Source organism: Zingiber officinale, chromosome 2B, assembly GCF_018446385.1.
Source record: "Zingiber officinale cultivar Zhangliang chromosome 2B, Zo_v1.1, whole genome shotgun sequence".
NCBI lineage: Eukaryota > Viridiplantae > Streptophyta > Magnoliopsida > Zingiberales > Zingiberaceae > Zingiber > Zingiber officinale.
Window position 1 is genome coordinate 99,081,792 of NC_055989.1, and position 17,761 is coordinate 99,099,552.

General features: G+C 38.5%; 1 protein-coding gene across 2 annotated transcripts; it reads left to right on the forward strand.

Moving 5' to 3' along the window:
- Positions 1–763: 763 nt before the first annotated feature.
- LOC122049330 (transcription factor ILI6-like) lies at positions 764–1,351 on the forward strand. 2 transcript variants are annotated; one of them, XM_042610723.1, is made up of 2 exons: positions 764–954; positions 1,059–1,351. In XM_042610723.1, the coding sequence occupies exons 1-2, from the start codon at positions 808–810 to the stop codon at positions 1,224–1,226; spliced, it is 315 nt and encodes a 104-aa protein (XP_042466657.1). In that variant the 5' UTR covers positions 764–807; the 3' UTR covers positions 1,227–1,351. The 2 variants fall into 2 exon arrangements, with proteins under 2 accessions (XP_042466657.1, XP_042466658.1); XM_042610724.1 differs by having other exon boundaries at positions 1,062–1,351.
- Positions 1,352–17,761: the final 16,410 nt, after the last annotated feature.

A 17,761-nucleotide genomic window follows, 5' to 3' on the forward strand; every position in this document is an offset into this window, starting at 1 on the left:
GTATTTATGGATTAACCATAGATACTTCCAATCAACAGAAAAACATCCAAAACAAATTCCTCATTTTAAAATTATTTTTTATTTTATTTATCTTTGTATTTATTTTCTTAATGAGTTTGGTAAGAACATGTTATTATAAGAAATTTCTCTACTTTTAGAAGATATCTAAAAAAGGAAAATTCATAGTAGATAGATAGTAGAAAGAGATTGTCAAGAGTATGTCTTGCATTACTAGGAGTTTTCCTATATATGCAATTAAGTAGCTATCCATGCGGCGCACAGCTATGAGACAGACAGACAGACAGACAGACTCATCAGCTAGCTACTACAATACACGCGCGTTAATAAATGGCACATGCAGCAATCAGAGAAGGCAGGCGTGCTCATCCGACAAACTATCAGTTAAATGTCGTTCGTCGAATTAACGACCCTGCTCGTTCCTTGTTAACTCTTACCCCCGCCCATCGGTTCCTCCCAATACAACTAACTGTCTTATCACAAATTTTTAATATATATAATACTGACTGACATCGAATATTTAATGTCACATGCTCAGTTAAACGTACTTCAATTTTAATTGGCTATGTCAATTAACTATAGTTCAACTGCACATGAGAAAAAAAGATACGTATCATGGCAACGTGGCGTATCCTTGGACGTGATTCCCTCTCTCTCTAGCTCTCTCTCTCTCTAACCATCTGCAATTTGCAATCGCGTCGCAACTATTTAAATGGAAGCGAGTCGCCCATTTTGTTCTCTCCTACACACCAATTAGCAAATTGCGCGCTCCGCGTGGGAATCTGATCGATGGCGAGCAGGAGGTCTCGGTCACATCAGTCGAGCTCATCCACCAGGACAACTGACGAAGAACAGATCCTGCTGAGTCGCCTGGCGTCCAAGCTGCAGCAACTTCTCCCCATCGCTGCCGCCGGTCATCACTCCCATTCCCGCAGAGTAATTAATTAATTAGGATTTATGTATATTCATAGATATATATTTTCATTAACGATATGTTAATTAACAAAGAGTACTTGGCAATAAATACTATACTACTGCAGCAGGTATCGGCCACCGACGTCCTGGAGGAGACTTGCAGGTACATCAGAAGCCTGCACCGCGAGGTGGACGACTTGAGCGAAAGGCTCTCCGAGTTGCTGCCCAGTGGCACCGGTGCCGATGCTGCTGCTCAAGATGAAATCATTAGGAGCTTGTTCCATGGCGATTGAGAATGTTATTAATTAAATTCGATGGAGATCTACTAGTTCCGGAATACCTAGTTATGCATGACAGCGACTTTGATGTACCAAGACAAAGCAATAATTTAATTACTATGTTCCATCGTTCTCCTGCAGTTTGGCTAGCTCTAGCCGCTGTGTAAGCTAGGATTTGACGTAGTTGAGATGGTCAAATCTCGGAGCTGATAAATCCTAACTCACACCTCCTCCGTCCACTTACCTTCTCAATAATTATAATTTATTTTCTCTGTATTGATTGTGAGATGGATTGATAGAGATGCTGAAGTAAGCACTTCGCCTTTTTGTCACTGCGTTTTGGATCGATCTTGGATTAGTAGTGGACTGGTGAATAGCAGTCCTGGTTCGTTTCTAGCTAGCTCTCGTCACGTTTTCAGTCGACGACGTAGTCTCCGGTGGAAACCCCACCACATCATCATCTCGTCCCGCGATGCCACCGCCTCGACGCGCAGACTTCCGTGTTAGATTGATCATTAACGGTCACTTTTACTTTTGCGATGGCATGTGTTTCGATACAGTGCACGGCAGAAAGGCAGTTCTAGCAGGCTTTCATTATGCATAAAAAATAGCTAGACATATATTATTTAATTTAGATCATGTAGCGGTTCAATCATGTATAACAGCAATAATTAATAGGATAATTAATTATTTGTTACAATAATTAATTAAATTATTGTCCCACGGATTAACTGTTGCTAGATACGTGTATAGATATTTGTTGTTTCTTTGAGATGGTCTAGTGATTAACACATGATGGGTTGTCATGATGAGATCTGGGTTCGAATATTAGTAAAATCAAGGTAAATGTCTCCCTTATGTGCTAGTCATTATTCCAAAGGCTAGTAGCCGTTCGTGATTTATCTCTTTCATATTGGTTGTGGGACGGGTTGGCGAGGGCGAGCGCCTGTGATTTACCTCTTCCATGTTGGCTTTGGGACGGGTTGGCGGGGACGAGCGTATTCGCCTTTTGTCACCATGTATAGGTATTTATTTCAATAAATTTAGGATTAATTTTTAGTGGGTATAAAATCTTTCATTGAGTATCTGTTCTTTCCAATATAAAGAGCTACTGTGCTAAGATAAATTATTTTTCATGATTTATTATATCTTCCCAATACAAAGAGCTACCATACTAAGATAAAATGTTTTCATGATTTATTAATATGATAATCCCAATTAACTTCATTGACTATGTTACGCCCTAAGGGTATACTTGTCCATCAAACCGGACAGTACCCCCTAGTGATAATTCACGAAATAATTGATATCAAATCAATTCAAATCAACATAAAAATATCAATGCAATATAACAACACCAAGTCACAAAATGATAATGTATGTATGTGTGCATGTACATGTGAATATACTCAGAATCTGATACAGAAAGAAACTACAACCATAATTAACAGGAACAATAATATAAAGCAACTCAATAGAAACCCAACTCAAGCGGGAATGGCAGCCATGACCTTTGAGCGACACAACAACTCCTCTATCTGGTAATCTGAAAGTCAAGGGAAAACAAAGGGTAGTGAGTACAACTCTCAGTGGGTAGAAGAAGATAGTGCATGAATAATATTGTAGCATTCGAAAATTTCACTACTAAATCACATGCTCTAGTATTATTGTTAATAGTAGTATTACGAATTTTATTCCATTAACATATTATTTGAATTATTTAAATTTTTTAATGATGAGTTCTTTTAGAAGTTTAGTTTTGATGATACGAGACTCGAAAGGAGAGGACATGAACATCGAGGTTAAGGCTATTTTATAAAATGTATTCTTAAACTTACTTTTCTTTCCTTGGGGAATTTTAAAAATAGTGGGGGTGAATATAAGAGATTTTTTTTTGAGATAATTTCACAAATTAGAGTTTAGAAGGGGGTTAATGGCTAATTTTTTTTTACTAGCACTCTTATAACTATCATTTAGCAATCTTATAAAAAAAAAAACAACAACAACAAACCCTAAAACCACTTATTCTCCTCTTATATACATCTAATTGATCGGCCATAGAAGGGGGAGAGTACACAAAATCATTCGATTAGAAAGAACCTTTGGCCGCCACCCCTTCCTTGGCTTTCTCCTTCAATTTTCAAGCTTCTAATTTAGAGAATTCAGGGGTGTTCATGTGTTCCCTAGCCTCCTTCTCTGCTTCGTGACGTCGTGGCTGTAAGTTATTCACGTGAATGTAAGTACAAAAGTTATCTTGATGCACCATTCACCCATATGTATTGCATGTTATGATATATGCTTTCATTCTTCGTTTCAGTCATAACATGTTGTTCAAGTTGATGATTTATGATATTCCTTACATGTCACGGATGTCTAGGGGGGTGTGGATTCAATCGGGGAGCGATTGGGATTAGAAATGAATTAGTTATGAATTTTATGGTCAAAACATGCGCTGGTTTGCTGCCAGTACATGACCAGTGAGTTTGAGTCATACATGCTGTTTCTTGGGTCTGCACAGTTAGGATCAAGTCTAGCTGATAGCCCTTCGAGTTATAATAGTGTGGGTTCAAACGGGGAGCAATTTGGATTAGAAATGAATTAGTTATGAATTTTATGGTCAAAACATGCGCTGGTTTGCTGTCTGTACGCGACCAGTGACTTTGTTTGAGTCATACATGCAGTTTCTTGGGTCTTCACGGTTAGGATCAAGTCCAGGTGATATCCCTTCGAGTTAGGATCGTGTGGCTTCAAACGGGGAGCAATTTGGATTACAAATGAATTAGTTATGAATTTTATGGTCAGAACATGTGCTGGGTTGCTGCCTGTGCACGACCAGTGAGTTTGTTTGAGTCATACATGCTGTTTCTTAAGTCTGCATGATCAGGATCAAGTTCAGGTGATATCCCTTCGAGTTAGGATCGTGTGGGGTTCATACGGTGAGCAATTTGACTTAGAAATGAATAAGTTATGAATTTTATGGTGAAACTGCTCAAACTGCATCTTGTCAGGGCAGAATTGAGCAAGTCGAGTTTTTGGGTTCCTAGGGGCAGCCAGTTGACTCAGAGTGATTATTTGATTTTTTTTTTTGTTAAGCATATTTTATGATGTTCCAGTAGTTATTTCAAAATTTTTGTTTAAAGCAAGAAAAGAGTTTTGAGATTTGAGGCGAGGAATTTTGAATGAGGTAACTTGACCGTGGTTACTCTTTGACAGATATGGGGCCGAGAGATGTCTCATTTGACCATATCTAATTAGCGCGTAGTGGAATTCAGAAAAGTTCCGAGGTGCCCTACACTTGACGGGTATGGATTCCAGATAAGGACTGGGATGCCACACTAGCCTATGGTTGGACGGAGTTTGATCAAGTGATTTGAGATTGAGTAGCTACAGTCCAGTAGCTAGCTAACTTCCTAAGAAAAAAAAAGAGATTATTTGAGCAAGTCCATTTCTATTTTTCTTTGCTTAAGAATATTTAATCAAGTGTACTCAGATTAAAACTACATGTGTTTTCAATATTTAGTACTAGTTAATTACGAATTTTGTACTTGTTGAGTCTTTAAACTCACTATGGTTATTATGTGCAGGTGAGCATGAGTTAGAGGCTGAGGGGCAAGATTCGTGAGCGGACTGCATTACAGAAAAAGACACTCGACCCAATGACCGTTACATTTCTGCATGATTTATAGGGAGGTGATAAGGGAGGACTAATAATAATAATAATAATAATAATAATAATAATAATAATATTGAAACTATTCTGGTTGTAGGAAGATACTTTTAATTGTTTGGGATGATGGAAAATATTTTTTTTATGGGTTGTAGCATTTATTTCGAGTATTTACTATTCCGTCCCTAAACTTTGTCTTTATCTATTCAAGGAGTTATCTTACAAAATTTATAGCATTCATTTCATGTTTTGACTATTTCATCCTGAAACTTGGTATTTATTGATTCGATGATTTATCCTAAAAAAAATTGGGTGTTTCATAGTTGGTATCAGAGCAAAGGTCTTGGTTTGGGTTGTGCCTATAGTTGGTTGCAAGAAGCTCAAGGAGTCATGCCCCAAAGTCTGTAAGTTTTAGCATTTTATACTTTTGTTTGATGGTTGAGCTATACTAAATGATTTCCTGATGTTGAGCATTTAATGATGTTGATTATGTCAATTACTTTATTATTTGATACTTGTTAATGATATGAGGATATTTACACATTCATTTTATCTGAGCATGCTGTGACTAAGTAGTGGATGTGGTGTATCCCCAGATGTCTCCTAGACGCCAGATTACACTGCCCCCACCGTCGCCGTTGAATGCCAGTGAGCAAGTGTTAGCTAGCCTGGCTCATTTACTACATTAGAATGTCGGCACCTCTCAGGTGGCGAGGACTGAGATGTTGTACAAGAAATTTTGTAAGATGGGACTCCCAGAGTTCACGGGTTCAACCAATCCATTCGTTGCTGAGGGATGGTTTAGATCCTTGGAGATGATTTTCCATTACATGGGACTGGAGGATGCAGCCAGAGTTAGTTGCACCATCTTCCAGCAGAAGGATGATGCTACCCTTTGGTGGAAAGGGGCTGAAAAGACTGTGAATATGGAGACTCTGACTTGGGAGGAGTTTAAAAAGATTTTCTACGACAAATACTTTACACTCGATGTCTAGGCGCAGCTGAAGAGGGAGTTTAGGAACCTCTGACAGGGGGATATGTCTGTGGCAGAGTACGTCAAGAAGTTTGATAGGGGCTGCCACTTTACACCCCTCATTGTTGATAACCCTGCGGAGAAACTATAGCATTTCCTGGATGGATTGAGTCCCACTATTCGTAGAGATGTGTTGATATCAGATCCTGTAGATTATGCCATAGCACTAAGGAAGGCTTTCAGGTCGGAGCAGACTCTGAGGGATTTACAAGCAGAGACACAGAGGAGGATATCATTTTATTCAAAGCCTCAGCAGCAGTCGCAGGCGAAGAGATAGTTTACTGGACCTCATAGGCCACAAGGGACAACAAAGCTAGCAATAAAACCTTCCAGTTCAAGGAAGCCCCAAGGTCAGCAGGCTTCGAAGCCTGCGATGCAGCTGGAGAAACCTACTTGTCAGACTTGTGGATGCCAGCATGCGGGGAAGTGTCTGCTAGGAGCCAGAGTTTGCTACAAGTGTAAGCAGCCGGGCCACCTATCCTTTGATTGCCCACAGCTGAGGAGGCCTGTGACAGGGAGAGTTTATGTGATGCAAACCGAGGAGGCTAACCCAAACACTATCTTGATTATAGGTAACTTTATGCGCTTTATTTTAGGCTTTCAAATATTCGAGATAGTAATCTATGCTACTTTATTATTCAAACCTTAGCTCTTTTTACGCTTTGTGTGAATATCGACCTATGTGTATGCGTAATACTCGAGTGCAAGCATAATATATGAGGGTTTGACAAAAAGTCTACTAGTGACAATTCCTTCTGGAGAGGAGTTGAGTACGGCTAGCATCATCTGGAATCTCGAGATGGTGTTGCAAGGTCATACTATGTATGTCCATTTGATAGTACTTCCGATACCAGAGTTCAACTTCATTCTAGGGATGGACTGGTTGTCAGAGATTAGACAATAATCGATTTTCAGTGCAGGGAAGTGATAACTATCATTTTATCATGATATTTTGATCCATATAGGCATACATTTTAATCTTCTCATATGTTAAAGTCATGTTTACACCATGTTTCATGAGTTAGAGCCATTTATGGACCTAATTGCAAATTATATCATATTTGTGATATTTGATGCTAATATTTGGTTATATTCTTTGTAGGCATCAAGGGATCATGGATCCGAGGTTGACCAAACCATATTGAACACGAATCCAAGCTTAAATGAAGAGATCAAGCTCTGGAGTAATCTGGATCGTCCATTCAAGATTAAGAGAGATCTAAGCCATCCATTGAAGATTTGGTCCATCCGAGCTAGGAGAGAGTAGATCAGGACCCTTGATGAAGATCTGAGCCTTTGGATCAGATTTAGATCAAATCTCACCGTTGGATTATACTCTGAGAAATCTCATCCGTCCATTCAGATCTCAGATCTGGTTTAGAAGGGAGAAGCTACAGCGCTTTTTCCTTCGTCAATTTGCTACAGTCTTTGCGTCAAGAACAGAGGAGCGCGATCCTTCTCCGGCGATTCCGATCCATTCCACCGCCGGCGAGCAAGCAAGGTCAAGGGCACTTCCCTTCCTCCGGTGATCTTTCACAAGCAACCGACGACGCCACTTCGATCATCTGATCTCAACCACTGCCGCGACTTCGTGCGAGAAAGAAGAAGCAGAGAAGGTGAATAATCTGGTGGTCTCGGCCGATTCTTTTGTTTTCTAGCCGGCGATCTTTCTTCCCTGAAGCTCTGCACCCATCTGAACCATCATAAGTGTTTGCTTCTGCTTTTCTTTTGATTCTGATCCATTTCCAGCCGAGTTAATCTCCTTTGTTAATTTCATCACCAAGTTTCTTCTCCGATACACATCATATCAAGCTAGGGTTTCCTCGTTTGATTAGTGAGAATCTTTCGGATGCTAGTTCCCTTATTTCTGCTTTAATTGTCATTCTGTTGTAGTTTATCATGGCAAAGTTGATTCAAATTCCTTTACTATCATTTGAAACCTTCGGTTAATCTTACTGTTCTTGATTCTTGATGTTTGATCAATTTAGATTTTGCATAATTGTTGCCTTAGGTTATTCTTGTTTGCTACTTCTTTCAATGCAGTAGTTTAGATTAGTAGATTCTTTTCTTGTAGATTCTTTTCTTGTTACTTTCCATGAATTGAATTTGCAAATATAGCATAAATTTTGGTTCTTATTTCTTCTATTTGTTCATAAGTCATTTCTTAAATCCCAATTTGTCTAGAAAACCCAAGCCAACAATAATTGATCCTAAGACTATCATCCTACTGTTTACATTCCTTGAGAGAGACGATCCGAGTCATCCTATACTGCATTAGTGTAGAAAGGAGTTCGGTGAAATTATTTGATACCCAAATCACGACAAAATCGGGCTTATCAAAATTGGCGCCGTTGCCGGGGAATGTAGCGGTGTTTGATACCTTAGGATTGTTTCTTTTTCTTTTCACATAAAAATTTGAAAAAAATTGTTGAAATTGCTTTCATGTTCATATATCCATGTGTTTGATCTTATATGCTCCTGTATCTTCTGATCTTATCTGCTAGTGTTTCAGTGTAAGAGCAGGAATCTCTTTGGCCATGGATCCATATTATCAGTACTATCAGCCTCAGACTTGGTTCTATCAGCCTGAACATCAGTACTACCCACCTGTGGATTATGCAAGTTTCAGGTATGAGGTTGCACAAGGACAAGTTGATGAGTCATATCCAGCATATCAAAGCCTACAAGAAGTTCAGAATGATCATATAGCTACGCGGAAAAAGATTCGTGGTATTCAACAATTCGAGGAGGAGACATTGCATGAATATTGGAAAAGATTCAAGGAACTTTGCTCCAGTTGTCCTCAACATCAAATCAGTGACCAGTTGCTTGTTCTACATTTTTATGATGGGCTTTCGCCGTTTGATTTGTACATGGTGGATAAAGCTAGTGGAGGGCCCTTGATTGATAAGACTCCTGATGAAGCTATGCAACTTTTGGAAACCATGGCTACCAACCCTCAACAATTTAGAAATGGACAACCAGTTACCTTAAGAGTTGATGAGACCTTTCCTACAAATATTGAGGTGCTTGAGCAGAGGGATTGTAGTGTCTTTGACAGACCTAATCTTGATTTTATTATTTCACAGGACTCCTCTAATACTTCTTGTTGTGATGCTGTAGTTGTAAGAATTTCCGACTCTGCTGATACTGTTTTTGTAGATGTTGTTGATGATGCAGGTGCTGATGTGGATGATGATGTAAGTGTAGGGGATTGCACAATGGAAGCAATACCCCAAGAATCACCTGAACCAGATGTTGATGATGAGAGTGTAGGGACTTATGCTATAGAAGCAGAGCCCCAAGAATCACTTCCCTTAGATACACCACCTGAGCCAGAGCCTGAACCATTACTTGATGATGAGGAGGTCACAGTCACCATTCCAGAACTTCCAGGTACCTTTCAACATGACAAGGTTAGTATTTCTTGTGATTTATTAGAAAATTTCATAGAGGTACCATTAATTGACTTTATTGGATGTGATGCATTTCTTGACACATGCTTTATAGGGACTAATATTGTTACATCTTTTTCTTACCTTATATGCTTGCGAGGGATGTCTACCTTCCATCTTTATAGGCTACCAGAGTGGATGCTTAAATTGAACCGTCTTCAACCGCCAGGGCAAATTTTCAAGGAGCATATGGTGGGAGGAGAGGTCTTGACCTCAATGCACAATATTCCACTTCCAAAGTGGATTTTGCACCTTAACCGACTCCAACCACCGGGAAGAACCATTCCAATACCGGCGTGGATTCTACTTCTTAATCGTTTGCAACCGCCCGGAATAAAGGGGAGTTCGTTCCTTGCTTTTGTTTTTGCTCTATACTTTTCTTTAGTTTCATACTTTACATTTGCATTTTGCTTCCATACTTTGCATTTTGTTTGGTATTACATAGCTTTCTATTTTGAATAAATTCTCCATGGAATTTTCTAGTAATATTTTTAAGATGGTAAAAGTTCTTTAAGTTTGACCATCAATTTTTAGGTCAATGGACATGATTGAATACTTTACTTGCATGATATTGGTTAGTGTGGTGATGGATTCCATTTTGATTACTTGAGTTTGATTGCAAAAAAAAAAAAAATTACCTAGAGAGGACCACTTTAAACCAATACTCTATTATTTTCTTTGTGTGGCATGCACTCATAGCAAATTAAACTCTAAAACTTGCTTTGCTTCTTTTCGAAGTCACAATAGCATTTGTGTGCATGGAGATGAAGGATATTTTTCATTCTTGTTCCCTTATGATTTTCAAATTCTTTCCTCACAATTTTCTTTAACATTCTCATTCAACATTTTAACCTTTGATCATTTTGCCTTGTATTCATTCCATTGTGAGTATTGGTTGAATTCTTGATGAGTTGGATAAACAAGATGGACAAAGGATTGAGTGTGGGGGATGTTATGTGTTGTAAGTTTATGGAGGTGGAAATCGATTAGAATTCTGAGATTGGTGAATTTTGTAATAAGTGCTTGATAGATACTTGAAGAAAAGGGCATTAGTTTAAAATCAATTGCAATCTTTGCTTATATCAGATCCTTAGACATCAGTTTCAGAATTATGAGTTGCTACTTAGTTCTTGTTGTTTGGGATTGGAAAATGCTGAATATGAAAAAAAAAAAAGAAGGGCTGCTGGATTGTGCAGCAGTGACGAATCTGAGAATATGTATCATTGATTGTTTGTGCCAAGTTTTCTTGTAAACCTTTAATCAATGAAAGGTTCAAGTGCAGCTGTTATTTTTATACTGTCAAGTGGTTCCTTCCTAAGCCTTCTATGGTTTAAAGAGATTCATCATGTTCTGCAGGTTGATTTAAATTCAATGTACTTGACAAAGTTTGAATTCATTTGAGGAAAAATTCAATTCAAGAATGATGGCAGTGATTAGATATATTCTCTGTTCAGGAGGGAAGGAAAAAAAGTGTTTCTCCATTCTTTTTAACTACTTACTGTGCAGAAACTGATGTAGCTGAATTCTGGATATTTACAACTGAATTTGACACCTTCTGCATATTCATATTTGTTGAAGCTTTGGTAGATTCTTAGGTTTGCAGAACCAAGATTAAGGAAGATATATGAAAGTGAAAAAAAAAGTAGTAAAGAAATGAGGAGTGCAATTGATTGGAGTTATACTAATTCTGTTAAAAGATCTGCATTGCTGGAAATTAAATTGATTCCTGGAATTTTTGGAGCTGTGAAGATCAGAGGATTTTGGATATTACTAATTCTGGGGTTGAGTTGTGCAAAGAGAGCAGTCCAAAGTAAGGAGATTTGGAATAGTGACGAATTGTGGAATTTTTGGAATTCTGCAGGAAGAAATTGCAGTGGATGTATCAGTTCAAGATCTTGCGTGTCAAACTTGTTGTGCCAAATTGTTGAAGCTATTTTTGATCAACATTATTTGGAACTCAAGTTCTAACCAAAGCATTACTAAATGGAATTCTTTATCAAGTTTAATTCCTCAGGCAAGGCTCTCATAGGTTTTGATTTCTGAAACTCAAATTGTCTCATAGGTTTTGATTTCTGAAATTCTTTATATCAAGTTTAATTGCTTACATATTTGAGGCATCAGTTGTAAAGATGAAAAGAGTATGAAATAACAGTAGTCGTGTGTTAATAAGAGGCAAGAAACGTTGACAGAGAAGAGAACCAGAATTTGCTGATTACTTCGACTTTTGATAATGAAACTTATTCCAATAAGTTGATACTGTTGTGCTGTGGACAAGCTGGGTGGTGGACATAATTTAGACTATTATGTGCCAAAGTTTATAGATATCTTTGATCATAACCGGTCCAAGTTAGGTTTCTACCATTACAGTGCTAATAGCATGACATTGCATACAAGGAGCTTCATGTCTCAGACTTGGACTTCCTCTGAATTGAATTCCAAAGCTGGCATGGGACAATAAAGGTGAACAGATGAGTTTCATGTCTGGAAGTTCTTTAGTAGGCTTCGGGTATCAGATTTCCAAGTTTTGAATTGTTGCATAAATCATTTTATAAATTGTGTGGTTCAGGAAAAGAGAACAAGAGAACAAGGTGAATTTAATTCCCCATTAAGGCAGTGCTGAATGATGTTTCTTTCCAAGTTGAACTCTTCTTGAATTCTGCCAAGACCTTCTTCAATTTCATATTCTAAAACTAGGCAGTAAGAGTAGAAATTCAATAGATATGCAATTTGGCAGCTTGCTTTTGTTGAGAGCTTGGTTATTTCTGAAGTCTGAGTTATCTCTAAAACTGGATTTCTTGAACTCACAATTCAGGAATCAGATGTTTAAGTGTTTGGGGTTTGGCCAAGTTTTTGCTATTCTGTACCAATAACAGACAAAGTTGAACCAATTTAAAATACAAATCAAATTCAAGAAGATTTTAAGAGGATAGATATCATAATTGAATTTATTGTGAAGTGAATTGGGAAATTGTTTCTGAAAATTCAAATCTGTGGAGTGCCACAAAATTGAGAGGCTGGATTTCTGATTGTTGCTGTTGATGCCATCAATCCTGTCTGAATTCTGAACCTGAAGTTATGACTAGAGTAGTAACATTAGTTCATTAGCAGTGAATTTTGAAGTAATGGAGAAGTTCCTTATCAACTACAACTTCAAGTTTTGCTGATTCTGAAATCTGAATAATGATTTTCAGAATTCAGAATCCGAACTGGATGTTTCTGCAAAATCTGATTTGGCAGAGTTTAATATGATGTATCAGTGATTGAAGCTCCAATCCCTCTAATGTTAAATGAGACCACTATTTGAGCTGGAATTTTCTTTCTTCAAGCTGGAATTGATTCAACTCTTGAATCTTGAAACACAAGTCCAAAGATCAGAATACAGAGATGCAGAATCTGGAATTTTCCAGCTGCACTTCAGTTTTAATTCTGAAATGGCACAGCAGGACTATTGATCTTTGTATGTCATTTCTGATTAAGCTTTGGTAATTTAGTTGAGTGCTTAGTATATGTGATGATAGCACTTAATGAAGATTTACTTGAGAAATATTGGAACCAGCTGATGTTTGAAGAGAACTGCACTATAGGAAGAAACAGAACAGAAGTAAAAGTCAAAAAGCTGCAGATCAGTTTTGGGAACTGATTTGTGTGCCAATTTCAAATCTGTGGAGTGTCATATCTTTGTTTAGTTATCTAATAATTGAAGAGTTACAGAGTGGCTAGAATTTGTAGTGTGCAGCAGTGAAAAAAATATAGGAGATGTGCACGTGTGTAGCTGATTTCTGAATACAAAGCTGAAACTTAATGTTGTAATTAAGTTGACTTCATTATGTTGTTTATATACTCGATTTCTGGATATCTGAAGTTGGAATCCTTTTTAATGCTATTTCTTTGAGCTTCTGTTGACCAAATACAACTGGAATTCAATCTACAGTTAGTGACAGTGTTGCTTTCTGATTATACTGCATATGTAGGTTTCTAAACTTCTACTTCTTGTTAAAATGATTTGAGCTTTTGCTGGAGTTCAGGTTTGGAATTATATCTCTTGGTTACTTAAGTTTGGAAAGAATAGGAAAAGGAAAAGAAAAGAATGAAGAACAGAATGTAGAATGGAAAAAGCATGGTGGTTTAAAAGTGTATCAAGCATTTGGATGGCATGTGTTGTTCTATTATCCGAGATGGCCAATACTTTAAGTGTGGGGGAGGGACATCTTCTTCATGATTTGAGTTTGTTTTTGTCTCCAAGTGATGGAATTAAAGTGGAAAACGGTGAAAAAAAATAGTGGCAAGACAAGAGTATCAAATATGGAGATAGAGTATCAAAATTTGTGGATAATCATCAAATTGAAGGAGAGGTTAGCTTGATACTTTGAATTGGTAATGACAAATGGTATTCATCTCTTTTCACATCAAATGGTCAACTCATCAAGTATATTCCTCCAATATTCTCATCTTCTCAATTTTTCATTGAATTATTTTCTTTTGCCTATTTCATTCACTTTCATTGTTCTTCTTGATTCCATTTTAATTCCTCATGATAATTCCTTTTGATTCATGTATGCTATGTTTTATAGTGATGGAGAATTAGAAAATAAACAAGCTTATGGTAGTGAAATGTTGTGAGTGACATTGAGTGAGCTCCATTTATATGCAATTTTTAGTATGAGAGCTAGAATAGGTAAATACCTTGTGAGATTGCATCTTGCTTAATTTTTCAATTGGATTGAAATCACCATACTTACTGATTATTGTTTGGATTGAATTCATGATTGTTTGTGATCTTTAGATGGTCTTAGTTAAATTCCTATTACTATCTTCTAGGTATTGTTAGGGAATTATTGTGGAGATGTTTGTTTTAGTTGTTTCTTTGTTTTGTTTGCTTGCACGGGACGTGCAAGAATAAGTGTGGGGGAATTTGATAACTATCATTTTATCATGATATTTTGATCCATATAGGCATACATTTTAATCTTCTCATATGTTAAAGTCATGTTTACACCATGTTTCATGAGTTAGAGCCATTTATGGACCTAATTGCAAATTATATCATATTTGTGGTATTTGATGCTAATATTTGGTTATATTCTTTGTAGGCATCAAGGGATCATGGATCCGAGGTTGACCAAACCAGATTGAACACGAATCCAAACTTAAATGAAGAGATCAAGATCTGGAGTAATCTGGATCGTCCATTCAAGATTAAGAGAGATCTAAGCCATCCATTGAAGATTTGGTCCATCCGAGCTAGGAGAGAGTAGATCAGGACCCTTGATGAAGATCTGAGCCTTTGGATCAGATTTAGATCAAATCTCACCGTTGGATTATACTCTGAGAAATCTCATCCGTCCATTCAGATCTCAGATCTGGTTTAGAAGGGAGAAGCTACAGCGCTTTTTCCTTCGTCAATTTGCTACAGTCTTCGCGTCAAGAACAGAGGAGCGCGATCCTTCTCCGGCGATTCCGATCCATTCCACCGCCGGGCGAGCAAGCAAGGTCAAGGGCACTTCCCTTCCTCCGGTGATCTTTCACAAGCAACCGGCGACGCCACTTCGATCATCTGATCTCAACCACTGCCGCGACTTCGTGCGAGAAAGAAGAAGCAGAGAAGGTGAAGAATCTGGTGGTCTCGGCCGATTCTTTTGTTTTCCAGCCGGCGATCTTTCTTCCCTGAAGCTCTGCACCCATCTGAACCATCATAAGTGTTTGCTTCTGCTTTTCTTCTAATTCTGATCCATTTCCAGTCGAGTTAATCTCCTTTGTTAATTTCATCACCAAGTTTCTTCTCCGATACACATCATATCAAGCTAGGGTTTCCTCGTTTGATTAGTGAGAATCTTTCGGATGCTAGTTCCCTTATTTCTGCTTTAATTATCATTCTGTTGTAGTTTATCATGGCAAAGTTGATTCAAATTCCTTTACTATCATTTGAAACCTTCGGTTAATCTTACTGTTCTTGATTCTTGATGTTTGATCAATTTAGATTTTGCATAATTGTTGCCTTAGGTTATTCTTGTTTGCTACTTCTTTCAATGCAGTAGTTTAGATTAGTAGATTCTTTTCTTGTAGATTCTTTTCTTGTTACTTTCCATGAATTGAATTTGCAAATGTAGCATAAATTTTGGTTCTTATTTCTTCTATTTGTTCATAAGTCATTTCTTAAATCCCAATTTGTCTAGAAAACCCAAGCCAACAATAATTGATCCTAAGACTATCATCCTATTGTTTACATTCCTTGAGAGAGACAATCCGAGTCATCCTATACTGCATTAGTGTAGAAAGGAGTTCGGTGAAATTATTTGATACCCAAATCACGACAAAATCGGGCTTATCAGGAAGTCCAACTGCGTCTTTTGGGAGGAGAACCTTTCACTTTCGTGGCAGCGAAGAATTCGAGGAAGCCTCAACTTATATCATTCTTACAGGCAAGGAAGCTCATTGATAGTGGCTGCCTATCATTCTTAGCCAGCATTACAATGACTACAACATAGGATGGTCCTTCTATTCCTGATTTAGAAGTTGTTAGGGATTATGTAGACATCTTTCCTGATGACATTACTGTGGAGTTTTCTATTGAGTTGCTGCCAGACACAGTGCCAATCTCTAAGGCACCATATTGTCTTGCTCCTACTGAGATGAAATAGCTGAAGGAACGAATTTAGGAGTTTCTAGACAAGGGGTTCATTCAACCTAGTGTTTCTCCCTGGGGCACGCCTATCTTATTTGTGAAGAAGAAGGACGGCAGCATGAGGCTATGCATCGACTATAGGGGGCAAAATTCGGTGACCATCAAGAACAAGTATCCATTGCCCAGAGTGGAGGATCTCTTTGATCAGTTGCAAGGAGCTTCGATATTCTCAAAGATAGTTCTTCATTCTGGTTACCATTAATTGGAGGTGAGGGAATCAGATGTGCATAAGACAACGTTCAGGACTCGATATGGCCACTATGAGTTCTTGGTGATGCCATTCGGGCTAATCAATGCTCCAGCTGTCTTCATGGACCTCATGAACTGTGTATTCCAGCCGTATCTTGACCAGTTTGTCTTCATCTTCATTGATGACATACTCATTTATTCTCGGAGCAGAGAAGAGCATGGTTAGCACCTGAGGACAATACTGGGGGTTCTGAGAGAGCGTAGGCTCTATGCGAAGTTCAACAAGTGTGAATTCTGGCTAGAAAGGGTTACTTTCCTTGGGCACATCATTTCTAGTAGGGGAGTGGAGGTTGATCTGTCCAAGGTGGAGGCAGTCAGAGAGTGGGCAGTGCTGAAAAATGCATTAGAGATTCGTAGTTTTCTAGGATTAGCGGGCTACTATCGGAAGTTCATCAAGGGTTTTTCCTCTATCGCAGTGCCCTTGATTGCACTGACAAAGAAGAACGCCAAGTATGTATGGAGCCCGGAGTGCCAGCATAGTTTTAATACTTTGAAGCAAGCTCTCATAATAGTGCCCGTCTTAGCTATGTCATCAGGGCAAGATGACTATGTGGTCTACACAGATGCGTCTAAGCTAGGCCTAGGCACAATATTGATGTAAGGTGACAAGGTTATCGCTTATGCCTCTAGACAGTTGAAGGTTCATGGAAGAACTACCCTACTCATTATCTCGAGCTAGCAGCGGTCGTGTTTGCACTCAAAATTTTGAGGCACTATCTGTATGGAGAAAAGTGCAAGATCTTCACCGACCACAAGAGCCTGAAATACTTTTTCATGCAGAAAAAGCTGAACATGAGACAATGAAGATGGTTGGAATTGGTGAAAGATTATGACTGCGAGATTAGTTACTGCCCGGGGAAAGCTAATGTAGTGGCTGATGCTCTGAGTAGAAAGACTGCAGTGATCACACCATCTGTCGATTTCAGGGCCTTTGCAATGGGAGATTCAGAGTCTTGGGTTAGAAGTCTATACAACTGGTCGAGCCCCGAGACTGAATTCCCTGACAGTCTACACTATTGTACCGCATCTTCATGGGTCAGATGAGTTATGAGCAATTACAAAAGTGGAGATTGAGAGACGAGGAAAAGAGAAGTGGATTATACACCGTGAGTGATGGGATTGTGAAGTACAAGGGCCAATTTTGGGTCCCTACAGGGGATGCACTGAGAGAGCTGATCATGACAGAGGCCCATACATGACCATATTCTATTCACCTAGGAAGCACAAAGATGTACAAGGATCTTCAGCAATTGTATTGGTGGTCGGGCATGAAGTGCGATATCCATCATTTTGTGTCTGAATGTTTGACATGCTAGCAAGTCAAGGCCGAGCATCAGTGACCAGCTAGGTATCTAAGACCACTCCCTATTCTCGAGTGGAAGTGGGAGAATATTTCAATGGATTTCATCGTAGGATTGTTGAGGACAGTTAGAGGCTCGAATTCTATTTGGGTAATTGTGGATC

Bases quoted from the DNA above. Each gene is read 5' to 3' on its own strand.
- LOC122049330 (XM_042610723.1), top strand. From the start codon at position 808: ATGGCGAGCAGGAGGTCTCGGTCACATCAGTCGAGCTCATCCACCAGG. The intron at 955-1,058 runs GTAATTAATTAA...ATACTACTGCAG, and splicing joins ATCACTCCCATTCCCGCAGA to CAGGTATCGGCCACCGACGT.